General features: G+C 50.2%; 1 protein-coding gene across 2 annotated transcripts in view; it reads right to left on the bottom strand.

The window, feature by feature from the left end:
* Positions 1-5,899: 5,899 nt before the first annotated feature.
* The window catches only part of Znf362 (zinc finger protein 362), a 37,522-nt gene continuing 24,835 nt past the window's right edge, over positions 5,900-18,586 (bottom strand). For both annotated transcript variants that reach the window (XM_048350825.1, XM_048350824.1), the window contains 3 exons: positions 11,311-11,389; positions 11,066-11,224; positions 5,900-7,686 (listed from right to left, as the gene is read on the bottom strand). In XM_048350825.1, coding sequence (XP_048206782.1) covers positions 7,570-7,686; positions 11,066-11,224; positions 11,311-11,389 — 355 coding nt within the window. In that variant the 3' untranslated portion in view covers positions 5,900-7,569. The remainder of the gene's footprint in view (positions 7,687-11,065; positions 11,225-11,310; positions 11,390-18,586) is intronic.

The following is an 18,586-nucleotide window of genomic DNA, read 5'->3' as shown; positions in this document are numbered from 1 at the left end:
CATGTGCCCTTCCACACTTTCGGCTGTGACTACAGGCCACTGCAGCAGGGCTAGGCCAGTCAACCCGTGGACATTTCACCTCTGACCTTAAGGAATTCGGTAGATGCCTCTAGACGTGATTTTTTAACCCCCACCCCACTCCTTTTTAAGTACAGGGACACTGAGGCACAAAGAAAGAGGACCAACACCGGCCTGACCCAGGGATGTAATGAAGTCCTTGTGATAGATACCAGCAGCTGGAGAGCCAGCACTGACCGTCACCTCTGAATGTGAGCCACCAAAGGAGGAACACACCTGGTCAATACTGGCACTTGAACTTAGGGCCTGGGCATGCTCCTTGAGCTTGTTTGCTCAAGACTAGCAACATCTTTACTTCTTCTAGCTTTTGGGTAGTTAATTGGAGATAAGAGTTTCATGGAAGCCAGACACTGGTGGCTCACGCCTGTAATCCTAACTACTCAGGAAACAGATCTGAGGATTGCAGTTCGAAGCCAGCCCAGACAGGAGAGCCCATGAGACTCCTATCTCCAGTTTACCACCAGAAAGTAAGAAGTGGTGCTGTGGCTCCAAGTGAAGGAAGCAGAGTGCTAGCCTTGAGCAGAAAAACCCAGGTACAGCACTCAGGCTCTGAGTTCAAGCCCCACGACCAAAACTTTTTTTAGAAAAAAGTTTCAGGGACTCTTTTTACCCTAGCTGACATCAAGCCATGATTCTCAGATCTCAGCCTCAGCTCGAATTATACGTGTTAACCACCGGTGCCAAGCTCAGGTTTTTTTTAGTTTCTCTTCCTCCTTACTTTGCAATATTCTGTGACTCTAATAACCCCTGGGCCACTGAAGAGCTGACCACAAGTTAGTATGATCTGGATGTAAATAAACTCATCCCTCTTGTAAGTTGTGTAAGGAGGAGTCTCTCACCTAGGCGGGTCTCCCATGTAAAACAGTAGTGCCAGCGGCCTCTCCACGAGAGTGCCATGATGTGCCAGAAACATACCTTGTCCTCTCCCTGTTTGACCCTTTTCTTGCAAGCTCATGAGTACATGGGATTCACCAAAGAACAGTGGTTTCCAGATTGACGGGAATGAATGGCATGAGCAGAAGTTTCCTGGGCTTTGGGCAGCCATATGCTACTGATGGAGATCTTCCCAAGGAAGGAGAAAGGTCCCAGGAAGTTGCAGGGTTGAATGGGGTGGGCAGCCTCTTGGGAATAGTTCCTTCCTGTGGAGCACAGGACCTAAGGAAGGGACACAGGTCACAGAGGTATCTGGATCTGAGGCAGATCTGCAAGGGAGGAAAACTTTCTACAGTGGCTTCCATGGCCATGCCCTCTGTCCTCAGCACCTGTCCACAGGGACAGAGTGTCCAATACTCCTCAAGGGAACAGATAAGAATCAGATGCAATCTCCTGAGCCCCACTGGTACATGCAAAATCTACTGTCCAGGACTGGGAATATGGCCTAGTGGTAAAGTGCTTGCCCTCATATACATGAAGCCCTGGGTTCGATTCCTCAGCACCACATACATAGAAAAAAGCCAGAAGTGGCACTGTGGCTCAAGAGGTAGAGTGCTAACCTTGAGCAAAAAGAAGCCAGGGACCAGTGCTCAGGCCCTGAGTTCACGCCCCAGAACTGGCAACAAAACAAATAAAAAAATTACTATCCAAGTGCTCCCCTCTGCCATGATAACTCACTTGCTGTCCCAGAAATTCCTGCACAGCTTCAGCTGTCTTGGATCATTGATCATAAAGAATGTCCACATTAGGTAAGCCAAATGATAGCAGGGATGATGTGTTCATGTTGGGGATACTCGTGCTATGTGTGCATTTGACTTGTATTAATTCACATCCAGCCTGTAAATTGGCTACTGTTATTTATCTCACTTTACATAAGAAGAAATCGCACAAGAGGTTAAGTGACTACCCTAACATTACACTCCTGGCAACTTGAATTCTTGCATGCCAGAATGAACAGGGAATTAAATGTGCCAGAAGATGTAGACTGTAAGTCAGGAACTGAAGTTTCTGTGTTTGTGTTTTTTGCCTCATTCGTTCCCTCATTTGTTCTCCTGCCTGTTTAGATCTGGCCCAACACAGCCATTCTTTCCCACCACTAACTGGTAAATCTATAGGATCTACCAATTCAAGTGCTGTCTGCCAGCTTGTTCTTGATTCATAGAGTAAAGAATCTAAGGAGGCAGCTTTATCTAACGCTGTGACTTGTTCCTCAGAGCACGAGAAAATCTCTGCCTTTGCCACTTTCTGGGATGTACATAAGCCAGGATACCCATTACCCAACACCGGCTGCATCTGTAGAGTCACAAGTGTCCATCTCTGGACAATCAATTGTGCTGGAATGGAGTCATGTGATACAAACATGGCTGCCAGACTCCGTTCCTTTCTGGTATAGCAGGTACCAAAGATTAGTTAAGAAACCTGTGGGGCTGGGGATATAGCCTAGTGGCAAGAGTGCCTGCCTCGGATACACGAGGCCCTAGGTTCGATTCCCCAGCACCACATATACAGAAAACGGCCAGAAGCGGCGCTGTGGCTCAAGTGGCAGAGTGCTAGCCTTGAGCGGGAAGAAGCCAGGGACAGTGCTCAGGCCCTGAGTCCAAGGCCCAGGACTGGCCAAAAAAAAAAAGAAACCTGTGAGGTTGCTGAAAACAGGCTGGTTCTGTGCTTATGTCACTCTGTTCCACCACTGTAATGGTAACACACTGTGATGGGTTGAATATGAAGTGGCCTCCAGCTGGTAGGTCCAATCATTGAGAGGTGAGTAGACCATGAAGACACTTGATTTCATTCATGAATTAATCCACTGATGGATTTCTACTTTGGCGGTGGCATTATTGGGAGAAGTAGGTCCCAGGGAATGTGCCTTTGAATGGGTAACTTGTCCTCAGCCCTTCCCTCTCTGCTACCCAGATGTAGTGAGTTGAGTACCTTTGCTCCTCTATAGCCCTCCCTCTATGATGTTCTGCCTCACCACAGACCTAGAGATGATGGAGCCAGCCACTGGACAGTAACGTGTAAGAGTGTGAGCCCCAATCAATCTCATCTCCTTTAAGCTGTCTCTTTTTGGTAGTTGTCACAGAGATGGAAAATCTAGCACAGAATTGGCACCAGAAGTGGGGTCATGGCTGTGACCACTGACCACGTAGTTCCGAAGCCTTTGGAATTGGCTTATGGCTGGAATTTGGGAAAGTATGAAGGACTTTGATTGGGTACATGTACAGATGTATGGAAATAACACAACGAAAACCCCCTTTTTACTACCAATATATGCTAACAAAAAATGAGGAAAGATAGTAAACCAAATGTTTTCCACTGGGATTAGGAAATGTGCCCCGAGAAGTTCTGAAGAACCAGCATTGCAGGCTTAAGGGAGTAAAGGTACAAGTTTCTTTAAAAGACTGCTTTACAAAAACAGCTCATTCCTGTAGTTCTAGCTACTCTGGAGGCCGAGATCTGAGAATAGCGGTTCAAAGCCATCCCGGGCAGGAATACACTACTCAGAAAAAGCTTAAAGTGGTGCTGTGGCTCAAGTGGTAGAGTGCTAGCCTTGAGCACAAAGAGGCTCAGGGACAGAGCCCAAGCCTTGAGTTCAAGTCCCAGCACCAGAAAAGAGGAGGAGGAGGAAGAGAGCTTTGGGGTACTCTGCTCACATAGGGCCATCTAGGAAAGTGTTTTCTTGGGTTCAGTCATCCAAACACTCAGAAACCATTGCCACCCTGCTCAGGGTTTGGCTGCTGCCCCAGCTGGTGACAGATCTTACTGCCACCCACATGATGCTAGTTTTGTAGGCAGGCAGAACACGCACGTTATGAGACTATGGAGGCTCCCACCTAGATTTCAAAGGAAAGCCTGGGTTGGAGTCTGGAGGCAGCCCCTGGGAGGGCAATGGGAAAGGCTGTAACAGTGAGCTGAAGATGCAGTGGAGACCCTAAGAAGTTAGAGAAGCCCAGGAACATGGCACTTCTACCAAGGAAAGCTGTAGGCAGGGAGCAAAGCCAGTCCAAGAGAGAGGACATGTAGCTTGGGGTGGGGGTGGGGAGGGGGGTGGGGAAAGGTCACGCGCAGTGCTGCTCAGGCCCTTCAGACCCTCCTGGGAGCCACATGTGTGGCAGATGCTGGCCAGAAGAGTATAGTGTTTAATGTCTGCCCTCCTGGGGTTTGGTCTAGCTTTGATGTGATCCTTTTTTGTTAGTCTCCTGTTCTCCCTTTTGGAATGGGAATGTTTACTCTATGCCACTGGATCTTTGAAGATGTCACTCTTTTTTTCTTCATTTTTATAGGCAGTTGCAGAGACTCTGAGCTTAAACATTTGAATAACCTTGGAACCACTGAGACTTTGGAGACTTTTTTTTCTTTTTAATCAGTTGCAAGGCTTGTTGAACTCAGGGCCTGGGCATTTTCCATGAACCTCTGTGTTCAAGGGTAGTGCCCTACCACTTGAGCCACAGTGCCACTTGTTTTTGAGTGGTTAATTGGAAATTAGTTTCACAGGGACTTTTCTGCCTGAGCTGGCTTCAAGCCAAGATCCTCAGATCTCAGCCTCCTGAGCAGCTAGGATTATAGGTGTGAGCCACTGACACCCAGCCTTGGGGGACTCAAGAGGTAGTCCTGAATGCATTTTGCATCTTGAGATAGACAGGAGCCAGAGTGGAATGTGGGCCTGTGTGGTTTGAACATGAAATGTTTCATTGTGCTGAAGGTTGTTTCCCCAGCTGGTGGTGCTCATTTGGGAGCTGGTGGAAAGGTAATGATGTGGAGCCTAGCTGGAGGAAGTAGGCCCCTGGAGGCGGGCCTTTTGCAGGGCATACCCTGTCCTCTTCCTGTCTTTCTGCTTCCTGGCCACCATGAGGCGAGCAGCCTCCATAAAACATTTACCACCTGATGTCCAGGCTCAGCTCACCTCAGTCTCAAAGTGACAAGACCCAGGGACCGTGGACCAAACCTTCCCAAATCATGAGCCCAAATCATAATTTAAATAATTTCTTACTTTAAATTTCTCTCAGGTATTTGTTGCAGCATCAGAAGTCTGACTGATACACTCTGGTTCCATTAGGGAGGTGTGCTTCAGAAAAGGGCTTTGCTCTATTCAAGTAGGCAGAACCAGGAAGACCCCATGAGTCCTTTGCTGAAGGACCAGATGGCTGCTGGAAGCCTCAGTGCTGAGGCCAGAGACGACCCCACAGGTGTCTAAAAAGGGTGGTGACTCCAAGCAGAGCCAGAGAGAGGTAGATTCCCACCTTTTGATTCCTGAAGCTGGTTCCACCACCGCCCATTGCATACTTCAATAAACCCTCATTATGTTGGACTGCCTATCACTTCCAGGCAAGCCTTGACACACGAGCACTGTGCGGGATCCAAGTCCCCAGTGATGAGCTGCACGTTGAGTTGTGGCTGAGCTAGCTCCGTCCTCCATGTCACTTCCACAGGCCCAAGCCCTGGATAAACTGGGGAGGAAGAGGAAACAAACTCCCACATTACCTCCTTGGACAAATGGCTCACTGACACCCGCCAACACACATTGCAATTCTTTGGGTCCAACCTCCTGCACTAGAACAGTTTCCACAAACCAAGTACTCCTGACAGCCCCCCAGAGGATGAGGTGCTCCTCAGGAAAGGGGGAAGTGAGACTCACGGGGGGGAGGTGGGGGGGGGGTCAGGAGTCAAAAGCCTGGTAAGTGCACGGTCCTGAGCAAAAGGTCTTAGTTGGCTCCCTCCTTCCACAGGGCCTTGAGGCATTCAGCAAAGGACTTGACCCACAGCAAGCGACCGCTCTCGTTTTCTTCTCAAGTCTGGGGTGGAGCCAGAGAGAGACCCAGGAAAGGTGCCCCGCCTTGCACTTGCACACAGCACGGCACACAGCACAGCACGGCACACGCCACCACCGCCACCCAGGTGCAGGTACAGTTTATTCTTCACAACAGAGAAATACAAAGAGCAGAGGGTTGGAATCCTTTTGTTTCTTGCCCCCTAGAGTCTTCTTCCCCCACAGTTGAGTTCTGTCTGGCTCCCCACTCCCATTTTTAAATAGAATACAAACATCTCTCCTGAAGTGTCTGAGGGGCACCTGGCCTCGCCTCCCTGCCACCAAGATGCAAACTGAGAAGCCAACAAATGGTTTTCTCTTTTTTAATAAGGTATCTAGTTCTAAATATGGTGGCCTGGAGGTCCCATAGAAAAAAGCAAAGGGGGTGTTAACAGTATTATAACAGCATATTTACAGGGTAGTAACATGCGGACAAAAAGCTACAATACTGAGTATCAGACGACGCAAGTCAAACAAAGGGACAGGGGTGGGGATGGGGGAGGAGAGACCCCCCCTTGGGAAAAGAAACCCCAGGAAACGTTAAACTGGTAAATCAATGGCGAGTTAAGGCTTAAAAAGTGTATAAAAATAACACGGTTAATATTCAAAACGGAACTCCAGATACAGAATATATAGATGAGTTTCTGTCTAGCTTTCTTTTTTTTTTTTTTTCCCGGGGGGATATGGAGGGGCTTCTCTGGGCTCTGTACATGGTTCCTATATACACGGACACGCATGGCTTTCAGATTGGGGTGTGTCTGTGGGGGGCGCGGGGCAGGGTCTGCTCTGGAGCTGGCACCCTCCTCTCCAAGGATCCTTCCCTGCTGAGGGGCCTGAGCCTGGGCTGGGGATCCCCCTCCCGTGCCCCCTTCCCTGGGCACTGTCCCCATCTGGAGAAAATTCTGGAAGGGGGTCAAGTCCCAGCTCCACTTCTTCCCCATGCCCCTGCCCAGAGTCTGGGGTGGCGGGAGAGGTAGCCGATTGGTTTCCTGGCCAGCACCGAGGTAGACTGGGGTGATCTTCAGGGCAGCAGGGGTGGGGCCAGGTCTTAACCAGGCCGCCTACCCCATTCCCCTGGGCCCGCCACCTACCCATCACTGCACCCTTTGGTCCTGTGGATCTCCCGGCCCCTCTCCTCTCCTCTCTCCGCCTCCTGAAGCCTGGACAGCCCTGGCAGCAGCCATATCTTCTGCTCGGTGAAGCCCAGGCACAAGTCGGAAGATTCAAACTGGGCACCCAGGGCTGAAGGGCTCACTCCAGCTGCCTCCTGCCCCCTCCCACCCGGGGGTCCCCTTTATAGTCCAGAACCCCAGGCCCGAGCCTCCTCTCTAGACCCAAGGCCACGGCCGGAGAAGGCTCCACACTGCCCTCTGGTTCTCTGCACCCATCTGTCCGAGTCATTTCATTTCTAGGTCTTAGCAGCACCAACGTCCTGGCCAATAAATATCTTTTTTGTTATTAAAAAAAAAAACCTTAAAAAAACAGTGAAGCAAGTGAAGGGTGGGGAACAAAAGAAACCCAACAGACAGGTTCAAAGTGCTCTGAGATCCTCTTTGGATGCCACCAAAACAGTCCAGAGTCTTGCGGTTGGCCTGGCTGTCCAGGCGCTAGACCACGCAGGGCTTCTGCAGACCAAGCGTTCTGGCCGGTTGGGAAGAGAGCGCGGCAGTTCCTGGTGGGCCCCTGCGGAAGTCAGGGCCTGGTGCTGCCTGGGTCTGTGTCTGCCAGTAGGCCGGGCGGTGCCGCCAGTGGGCTCAGATGAGGGAGATTCGCACCGGGATGCCGGGGGACTCCGTCCTCTGGGGTGAATGATGGCTCACCAAGTGCTCCACCACCGTGTGTTTGGACATGTGCTTCATCAGGTAGGTCTCCTGCGGGCAGGGGCGAGATGCAGAGCCTGTCACCACTGTGAGCTGCAGTTCCCGAAGCCGTCCCTAGAGGGCGCCATTGCAGGTAGGCCCGCTGGGGGGTGGCAGCCCAGCACCCCAGCCAGGGTGAGTGCTGGTGGCTTTCTGGGAGCCTGAGCACGCAGAGTGCTGGCCGAGGGGTTAATGGGCACTAAGTTTCCCTCGGCAGGTAGGGCAGCCCTTTCATCAAGTGCTGTGGGTAGTGAGGTGTCCTGGCTCTGGTTCCCAGGGAGGGTAAGGCAGCAGGCCCACGCTTGAGCCTACCTTTCATTTTCTCTCCTTTTGTGTCAGTACTAGGAATTGAACTCCAAGTCTCACACTCTTGCTTGTCCTCATTACTCAAGGCTGGCACTCTACCACTGAAGACATACTTTCACTCCCAGCTTTTTGCCGGATAGTTGGAGATAAAAGTTTCACATACTTTCCTGCCCAGGCTGGCTTCGAACACTGATCTTCAGATCTCAGATTCCTGAGTAGCTATGATTATAGGTGTGAGCTAGCAGTGCCTATTTAGTTCTGACATTTCTTAGTAGGAGGACCTTAATCAATCTTCTCTACTCTCTAAGCCTGTTCCTCCAGTTACTGGGGATGGGGAAGGGTTGCTATGGTGATGCAGATAAAGCCCCAAGCATGCAGTCAGGGCTGAGGAGACCTCTCCTTCTCCAGTCCCTACATTCTATCCCTGGTGGTGGAGGAAGTTCTGGCCTCTTCCCTCCCTCCCTTGACCCTAACAGAGCACCCATTCCCCTGCGGTAACAGTCTCCGTGGGCAAGGAGGTGACTCCTGCTAAGCACACATGGCAGAGTGCTATACATGACGCCAGCATACTCAGCAGCGTATCCAAGCATACGATAAAGATATATTGTGCCAGGCACCAGTGGCTCACAGCCGCAATCCTAGCTACTCAGGAGGCTGATCTCAGGGTCTCGGTTTGAAGCCAGCTCAGGCAAGAAAGTCTGTAAGACTCTTATCTCCAATTAACCACCCAGAAAAGCCAGAAGTGGAGCGGGTGGTACTTCAAGCCCCTGTACACACACACACACACACACACACACACACACACACACACACGTATAGATCTTGATTAAGAAATAATGCTGTAATAAAATATGGCATTTGGGCTGGGACGTAGCTCAATGGCAAAGCACTTGCCTATCAAGGGCTGTGCTGGGTTTGATCCCTAGTACCAAAAAAGGAAAAGACAAAAACAAAAATATATGATATTCAAGAGACAAATGACAATATCTGTGCTGACTGGTCATTTTATGGTAATAAACTTTGGTTAATTATTTTAAGGGATTATAAAGGTAATATAGACATGAGAGAGAGAGAGAGAGAGAGAGAGAGAGAGAGAGAGAGAGAGAGAGAGAGAGAGAGAGAGAGAGAGAGCGCACATGCGCCAGGGGCCGGTGGCTCACACCTGTAATTCTAGCTACTCAGGAGGCTGAGATCTGAGGATGGTGGTTTAAAGTCAGCCTGGGCAGGAAAATCCATGAGACTCCTATCTCCAATTAACCACCAGAAAACCAGAAGAGGCGCTGTGGCTCAAAGTGGTAGAGTGCCAGCCTTGAGCAGAAGAGCTCAGGGATAGTGCCCAAGCCCTGAGTTCAAGACCCATGACTGACAAACAAAAAAAGAGTTCTTTAAAGATAAAGTTTTTATAAATAAAATACTGGAAAGTCTGTGTTTACCTTCAAACAACAGATATGAAGACAGGAAGGACTGGTTGATGGAGACGGGGTACAGGGTTGAAGCAGGACCAAGTGGGGATTCCCCCACTTGGGGCCCTTGTCCTGCAGGTCTGTCTTCTGTCTCTTCTCTCTCCTCCCCCTCACATATTTAGCACTACAGAAGCAGCAGTCATGGGTAGCATGTGTCAAGCGTGGTGGATGACCTTGCTATGACCCACACTCCTCTCTGGCTAGCAAGAAACTTTTCAACCATCTCCTGACATCACCTCCCTGTGGCTTCCTGTTCCACCTGGAAAAACATCCAGCCTCCCTAACAGGGCCCCAGGCCCCACACATCCAATTTACTCTCAGTTCCTGCTACACACCGTGTTTGTTTGTTCCACTTCAGGGTTTTGCATTCACTACTCCCTCTTGGAAGATCTCTGTCCCTCCCTGTCCTCCTTCAAGGGTTCTACCAAACTGCCCTACTTCACTTGGGGTCTGGAATGTTCGTCAGAGACCTACATGCTAAAGGCAAGGTCCCTAGGCCCTGACACTATTAGGAGGTGGTGGGAACGAAATTGGGCCATTAAGTGGTAAGCCTCTGAAGGAGATACTGGGATCTCCAACTTCTTCTGCTTCCCGTTTATTTCTAGACGCCATGAGGTGAGCAGCTCACTCTACCTCCTCACCCAGCCATCATGTACTTCTCATCACAGGCTCCAAAGCAACAGGGCCAACTAATCATGGACTGACCTCTAACACTGTCAGCCAAAATAAACCTTTCCTCTCTTTAAGTTGACTATCCCAAGTATTTTCTCATAGGAAAGCACATGTTGCTTCCTTGAGTGGTCTTATCTAGATCCTCCCCAGTTCCGCTTTGTCTTTCCTACTGTCTCTAAAAACATTTTTATCCCCTTTAGAGCAGTGATGTTCAGTTGGAGTCTTGCTGCCTAGGGGATATCTGGCGATGTGTAGAGACACTCCTGTAGTCACAGGATAGGGAAAGAGATACTGCTTGGCACCTAGGGTCTAAAGGCCTTGGATGGCATTTATCCTAAATGCCCTGTGACAAAAAGGAAGTCACTGCACGAGCCAAGGCCTATCCGGCACTCCTCAGCCACCCAGCAATCACGTGCGTTGCTCTATGTGAGCCGTGAGAAAGCAGAGGTACAGGAATCTCCAGTTATATAAGGACTATTAACCAGAATATTCCAAGAAACCAGGTGCATACACACAGATGACTCACCTGTGTGCACAAATGCCCTAATTTTGAAATTTTTCCTACCTAAGGACAAGGGCTGGATATGATCTATAATCTTCTCTTTCTGAGGAAGGGGGTCTCTGGGCCATGTCACGGCGCCCCCTTGTGTCCATGATGGAAATTACAGCTTCCCCACAGCAGGAAGACCCTCCTCCTCTGTTGCTTTGGAGAGCATGGGACAGGCCAGTCTCTCTCTGCTTTGAGGACTCAGGGCCTCAGGAGTCCGGACTAAGGTGGGCAGGAGCTTGGGAACTTGGCCTGCACCAGCCAAACAGGGAAGTAGTGAGCTTCTTTCTAGAAGCAAAGCCTTGGCTTTGCCACACCAGTGATCACGAGGAATCACATCCTGCTCCGGCCTCAGTTTCTCTGTTAGGAAGCGGGGAGTCAGGGGAAGTGGCTGCACACTCACCGAGGTGTAGGCCCGCCCACACATGCTGCAGCAGTAGGCCTTGGCGTGCTTGATGGCATGGGCTGAGAGGTGGATCTGCAGGGAGGCTGAGTCTGAGTAGGCCCGGTAGCAGTTGGGACACTTGTAGGGCTTGTCCTTGTTGTGCTGGCGCTGGTGAGACTGTGGGGGCACGGCAGGGGGCTGTGAGGCATACCCCCTCCTTGTGCTCCCAGGCGTGGGGGGCAGGGAGGCAGGCAGGTACTCACCTGGAGGTTGGAGAGCTGAGTGAAAGCCTTCTCGCAGCCAGGATGTGGGCACTTGTAGGGTCTGTCTCCTGTGTGGATTCTGCAATGGCAGCCCAGTGAGGAGGTTCCTGACACACACCCTGACAAGTGCTCCAAGCCCCAGGCCTGTGGTACCCCAATCCTTTCCGTCCCCACTCTATCCAGCACACCCAGCAGCTCAGAGTGAGCCCCACGCAGGAGCCCCTCAAAGGCTACTCCCTCCTTCTCTGGCTTCCTCTGCCAATTAGACCAGAGCCTCCCTGCTGCCCAGGGCTGCACCAAACTCCCACCAGCGCCCCCTCAGACCCATGCCTAGGCCTTACCACTGGGCTTGCAGGAGTGCACTCTGCCCCTCTCCCAAAACCCCACTGGGGCAGACCCCCACTGAAGAACACAATGCACAGCATTGGTGGGGCCTTCCCCACCCACACGTCCCCTTCCAAAGGAGATGGCTCCCCTGACCTGACTGACTCCTATTTCTTCTTTCTCCTTGTCAAGGCCATGGGCATGATGGGAATGTGGTTATCCCATGGACAGAGAGATGGTAGGACAGTGTGGTCCTAAGGCTCATCCCCTCTGTGTCCTGGCTGCCCCCATTCCTGGGTTCTTATCCTGGACCCGCTATAGGTGAGTGGCTTTGGGCAAATCAACGAGCCTCCATTTCCTCATCTGAAAAATGGGCATCTTACCAGAGTTGTGAAGATTGCATTGGATAATACACCTAAGGGGCTAAACCTAGTAGTGTTGGCACAGTCTGCATTAGCATCAATAAACACTTGTTAGTATTGTTCATTCCATCAGCATTTATTCCATCCAGTATCTCTGTGCCAGGCACTGTGCTAACACTTGGAAACCATCAGTGAGCCAAACAGACAAAAACCACTGCATGAAGTAAGAAAAGAAGCTACAAATAGAAGGCAGAAATGCTGTGGGAGGGGACAAGGCGAGGGAGACTGTGAGTGCAGGAGTGTGATGGGCTGACCTCATGGGGAAGGTAACGACAGCTTGTGCTTGCCCAGCAGCTCGGGATGGAGCAGTGAAGTCTATGAGTGGCATGAGGAGCCTGGCATGTGGCGGTGGATGGCCCTTCCCAGATGCCATACCCAGACCTTTGGGGCTAACTCCCAGCCTGTCCCCAGTCACCAGGCCTGGCAAATCTGGGCAACAATATGCCAGCTGGGCCTGAACCATCTGCCTAAGATGGTGATGAGCATCCAGAATTGACCAATCAACGTCCTCTTTTCTGCCTATGCCCGCCCATCACACCTAGACCTGGTTTGCTCCACCCATCGACCAATTCATTCAAGAAACTTATGGCTCCTTGGCTGGGCCCCCGTGCCTTATACGCGGGGACCCAGGGCTCCCAGCTGTCAAAGAGCACAAAGCATTGGCTGCTGTGGTAAACACGGACAGTCAGATTCCTCCATGTGCTGTCCGAGGCCCTCATCCGGTGGTCTGGCCTCACCTCTTGAGCACTCCGCACCTGGCCTGTCGGACAGCCATTTCTGTCTGCAACCACATCCAAGTATTCTCCCCCTGCGCTGTGCCCTGGCTGCACCCCACTCCTCTGCCTACCAGACTCACATCAGCTCATCCTTCCTGGTCATCACAGAGCAGGGGTTGGAGAGCTTCCCCTGTGCTGACCCGCCCCTTCCCGTCCCTGGGCTCCCCAGAACCCACGCCGCCCACCATTCTCAGGCTTCTCTCCTAGATGGTGAGGCTACATCCATGGCAGGGGCAGGAGCAAAGCCCGGGGCTGGTCCACACTGCACTGATGCCTTCCACCTGAAGCCAAGCCAGGCCACGCAACCCCTATCCACCTGCATGCATGTGGGGCTCACAGGTGTGGGACGGCGTCCCAGGGCCCCGAAGAGCCTGAAGTGGGCCATGAGCTGCTCCTGCTGATGTCAGCTTCTCTTCCATTTCAGCCCATCCTCATGCACTCCAGGATGTGGGGTTCATAGTTGGCAGCAGGCAGCAGGAGGGCTAAGGGTTCGTCTGATACGCTATGACAGCCTCCTGTCTCCTCTCAGCACACACAAGTGCTTCCTCCCGCCTGCCCTGAGCCCAGCCTTCCCAGCCTCTTCCCATCCACAAGTCTGGTGTCCTGAGCTCTTCTCTCCTGCGAGCCCTTTCTCCAGGCTGTTCCCCCACCACCAGACACACTGTTCCCTCATCTAACACCCGCTGAGCCCACAGTTCTGTGCTCAGTACGAAAGCCCCTTCCCTAGACAACCTTCCTTGACCCCACCAGGCCAGGCCAGACCCCTGCAGACCCCCACCCCCACCCCCTCAAGCACATCCTGCCCAGCAGGCTCACTACTGGCACTTATCCTGTCAGCCTCTGGTCACTGTTGACTTAGCTGCCTCCGTGAGAGCAAGCTGTCCTTTGATCTCACTCACGCCACCTCCCCAGGTCCTGGCTCGGCCTCAGTCCGCAATAAATAACTGCACGAAGGAAAGCGAGTTTGTCCCAGTCACTGACGGCAGAAATCAGCTCCACAAAACCAGTTTCCAGTGCTAAGATGCATTTCACGAACATTTGTGGACTGACTGGCTGACAGTCCCTTCCGAGGGACCCTCTTGTCCACCAAACTGCCCCTCCAGCTCCTCTCATCCAACCACCTGTACCAACCATCCGGCCCCATTCAGGGGCTCTCTGCTCAGCATCTCCCTGACTTCCGCCACAGGGGCAGCCACAGGGGTGGGCCACTGCTCGGCCACCACTACTGCATTTCTCATTTCCAGAGGAGTCCCAAGCCCCTTTCCATTCTGTTCCTAGTTTCTAAAGGCCAGTCCTAGGTCAGCGCTCACCCAGCCAGGCATCTCATGCTCAGCCACACGCCCCCCAGCAGGCCTCTGAGCCTCTGCTAATGCTGTTCCCACTGCCGGGAGTGCCTCCTCCTCCTGACGCTCCGCGTCGTCCTTCCCTCATGGACTGCACTTCCACCTTCTCCCCTCACTGTGGGATCCCCTCTGGGTCAGGGTTTCAGGGAGCCCTTGGATGAATGAAGGGGCGGGCTGCTTCACATTGGATCTATGCTCTCAGTTCTCCCATTAGAATCTGCTTCCCACTACAGGAGCATCCAGCCCTGACTCCATTCAGCCGGGGGCCCCCCACATCTGTGATGACGGGAAGCTCTCCTGTGTCCCAGGCGGTCCTTGTGTTCTTGCAGCATGGGAAAGACAAGTGGAAAGTGGTGTTTCTCCCCCCCACTCCCAATGCTCTTCCACACCAAGGCTTCTCTGTCGCCCAAGTTCCCACCCCCACCCCCCTCCTGCCTACTGCTCCTGTGCCGTCCTTGGATGCCACCTCTGTCCCCTCTTAGTTGGTGACCTTGGCCAAGTGACCTTGCCTTCCTCATCTCTAAAATGGGGATAATGATCAAGACTGTAAGAAGTGTGAGGACTAAGTGACTCTACCTCAGGGCGTTCAAAAAGTATTTTCCAGTACATTTGTAATACCTTAATTTATATTTGAGATAGATTATTTCTGTATAACAACAAAAAGAGGATTTATTCAGTGCTTAAATGAAGTGATTAAAGACTCATTAGATCTAACCACTGTTATTATTCACATTATTATATGTATGACAATAACTGTTATAGCAGTCCCCTTTTATTTCTCGAATGTTCACATGTACTACTGAATGCCTTCAGCCACCTTATGCTCTGTAACAAAAACAATGCGGATGTAGTGACAGATCTTGAAGTGACTCTTCTCTATGACATCTCTCAATTTCAGTATTTCTCAGGAAGAAACACAAATTCAGGCTGTGGTATGGATTACTGATACCCTGTATATTCAAGCACCTGTGGGATAATCAGGCTCTGAAGAGCTCTCTAAGAAGGAATGGCTGCCATCATTTTTATCACCACCACTGTCATCAGACTTGAGAAGTCTGCAGTGTTCTCTGCTGTTGTCATTATAGGCACACACACAACCTAAACAGCCAGTGAAAGAAACTCAAAGCACCCTGAAGAAAAACAAACCAACAAATGCAGCATCACTCTGTCTGGCACTCAGTTCCACAAATAGATTAAGAAAACAAAAACCCTGAGCCCTTTCCTATAATTTACTCTCTACTGAAGCAACTTCATCCCTGGCATCCTAAACCATGGTATCTGTAGACACGGGACCACTTGACACATCCACTAACTGTGTGAGACCATTGCCACATTCCAGTGTGAGCAGGTGACAGCAGAAAATGTCTTCTTTTCTCTCTAAACCACGTGGTGTTGTCTGGACTTGGCAGACCCGAACTTTTCCTCTATGCATGCCTTCCTTCCATGACAAAGATTCTCCCATGATGCAATGGGTTCTCCCAACATGCACTGGGTTCCCCCTTGCCACTAAGAATACACTCAACAGTGTTGCAGGCACTCAGTTACTATCTCTAGCTATGGACTGGCTCACTGTCTCTCCTGCTCCACCCTGTCTTGACCAGGGCTGGTTCATGCCTTGGACATGGCATTGTGTCACCCCCCTCATTAGTGGTAGTACCACTTGGAAGATGGATTTGATTAACTATACGATCTAATTGTCTCATCTGGTTCTCTGCCAAGGAGAGAAAACCAGAACTAGTCTCTGTCAAACAGCAGAGGAGAGAAAGCAGAATCTTGTTGCTTGCATAGGCTTGGATTTTTGTTTGTTGGTCCAAATGATACTGGGTCTAGGGGGCATGTGGGACACCCAGGTCTTTGCCACTGAGTTAGGACACATTGCCCTAATTATGTGTGTCAGAGCCTCAGGAATCATAACGTTCTCTTCCAGATGTTGGTAGAATACTCTTATATTGTTTGTTTGGTTTCCTGCCATTGCATAAAAGAGGGGAGGGAGTAGAGAGAGGGAGGGAAGGAAAAACAGGGAGAGAAGGAGAGATGGGGAGAGGGGAGGGAGGAGGAAAAAACAAACAAACCATGTCTGAGGAATGGAGACGGGAGGAGCAATCTCTGGGCCTAGGAACATTCTGGCAGAATACTTTTCCCTTCAGGAGATTAAAGATTTTTTTAAATGATATTTTTAAAGTCTACTACTGAAAAACACCAAGAGAGTCCATAATCATTATGATTACTTGGCACTGTGTCTATTTCCAACCCGATTAATGCTCCTTTCTTGCCTTCTTGCCAGCTGCGTGCAGTGCCTTTCTCAAAGCCAACCCTAGTTAGCACAAGACAATTACCAAGGTGTCTTTTATAGGCGAGCACGCATGGACTTCCCAGATGCCCAATGGAGCGCACCCGAGATGTGACCGCCTCGCTTTAGAAAATGAGGGATGCTCAGGGTTGCTGAACTGTTCCATCATCTCCCTAACTTTAATTACCCCAGTGTTAAAGCGACCACAGTCCCGTGAAGCTTGCAGTATAAAAAAGGTGAGAGATTGATCTGGGTAGCTCACATCTGTAATCTTAACTATTCAGGAGGCTGAGATCTGAGGATTGCGGTACAAAACCAATCTCAGGGCAGGAACATCCATGAGACTCTTATCTCCACTAAACTAAAAGTGGAGCTGTTACTCGAGTGGTAGAGTGCTAGCCTTGAACAAAAGACGCTCAGAGACAGCACCCAGGCCCTGAGCTCAAGCCCCAGGACCAGCATGCACACGCGTGCACGCATACACACACGCACACACACAACAAATCAAAAAAGAACCGCTTAGTCTCCCAATATTAATTATATACACATGTAAGATAAATACATACTTAAGTACGTTCATATGGGTATCTCACAAAAGTCTATTTTTGTGCATTTTGAAAATGAACACAAAAATACTATTTTAATGTACAGAGACTGAAAAATAAGTATCTGGGGGAAAAACCCTCCTTAAAAATATTGTCTCCTGCTAGACACTGGTGGCTCACGCCTGTAACCCTAGCTACTCAGGAGGCTGAGATCTAAGCTAGGAAGAGAAAGAAAGTCCCTGAGACTCTTTATCTCCAATCAACCACCAAAAAGCTATAAGTGGAGCTGTGGCTCATGTGGTAGAGTGTTAAGTTGAGCAAAAAAAAGCCCAGGGAAGCACCCAGGACCGGGAAAGAGAAAAAAATGTACGTATGTATGTATGTATGTATGATGTATGGATGTATGTATATGTATGTCTCCAGCTGAGATACCGCTCAGCCATATAAGTACCTGGGTTTAATCCTCAGCAATGCAAAAAAGCCAGAACAAAATTTATCTCTAGATTTCAATTATTCTCATTTATCAGTTAAACTTTATGAGATACATTAAAAGACTGAAAACCAGACAATACCCTATTTAATATGATATGCTTGTAATCTGAGAAATGGATCATACACTAAACCTGGAAAGGGGGTTCTTCTTTCCTTTATTCTGATACTGCTGATGATTGTAATAAATTAGCCACAGTCATTCAAGGTTTGTCTTTTTGTTTTTTGTTTTTTTGGCCAGTCCTAAGGCTTGGACTCAGGGCTGGAGCACTGTCCCTGGGTTCTTTTTGCTCAAGGCTAGCACGCTATCTCTTGAGCCACAGCGCCACTTCCGGCTTTTTCTGTTTATGTGGTGCGGAGGAATTGAACCCAGGGCTTCATGCATGCAAGGCAAGCACTCTACTGCTAAGCCACATTCCTAGCCCCATCATTCAGTTTTATCTACAGGTCTCTCCTGACCTCACATCTGCCTTAAGGCCTTTACTTTGAGCCATAGATGAAACAGTAAGTTTTCAGAAAGAAGGGCAAGACAATGATGGCCTCAGAGTGGGCTGGGCCTTCCTGGTTGCAGGCCCTCCAGGAGGAGACTGATGGGGTCAAGCTTAGAGACTGACAGCACATCACAGCCTGGACCACACAGGAGGCCATGGCAGACTGTAGAGGCAGACAACTAAGCAAAGGCCAGCTCCAGGTGTCAGAGCAGCAGCAATCATCACCCAGGATGGGACCAAAGTTTCTTCACTACAAGACGCTGTTCCATTTTCCAAAGGGCATAGGAGAAAACCCTTTGGTCTGTCTCCAATCCTCAGTTTATAGGAGGCTATATTTAAGGAAATGAAAAACACTTATTCCTTCAACAACATCTTATTCCAAATAGCCCTTCAGAATTCAGGAAAGGGTGGGGGAAAAAGGAGCTACGAATACTTAACATATGCTGGGTGCTGATGGCTCATGCCTACAATCCTAGCTACTCCAGAGGGTGAGAGTTGAGGATTATAGTTCAAAGCCAGCCCAGATAGAAAAGTCCATGAGACTCCCATCTCCAATGGATCACCAAAAAGCTTGAAGTGGAGGTGTGCCTTAAATG

The sequence above is a fragment of the Perognathus longimembris genome, chromosome 7 (assembly GCF_023159225.1).
Source record: "Perognathus longimembris pacificus isolate PPM17 chromosome 7, ASM2315922v1, whole genome shotgun sequence".
Taxonomy (NCBI): Eukaryota; Metazoa; Chordata; class Mammalia; order Rodentia; family Heteromyidae; genus Perognathus; species Perognathus longimembris.
Note: the sequence above shows the minus strand (reverse complement) of the source record. Positions and strands in the feature narration are given on the sequence as shown.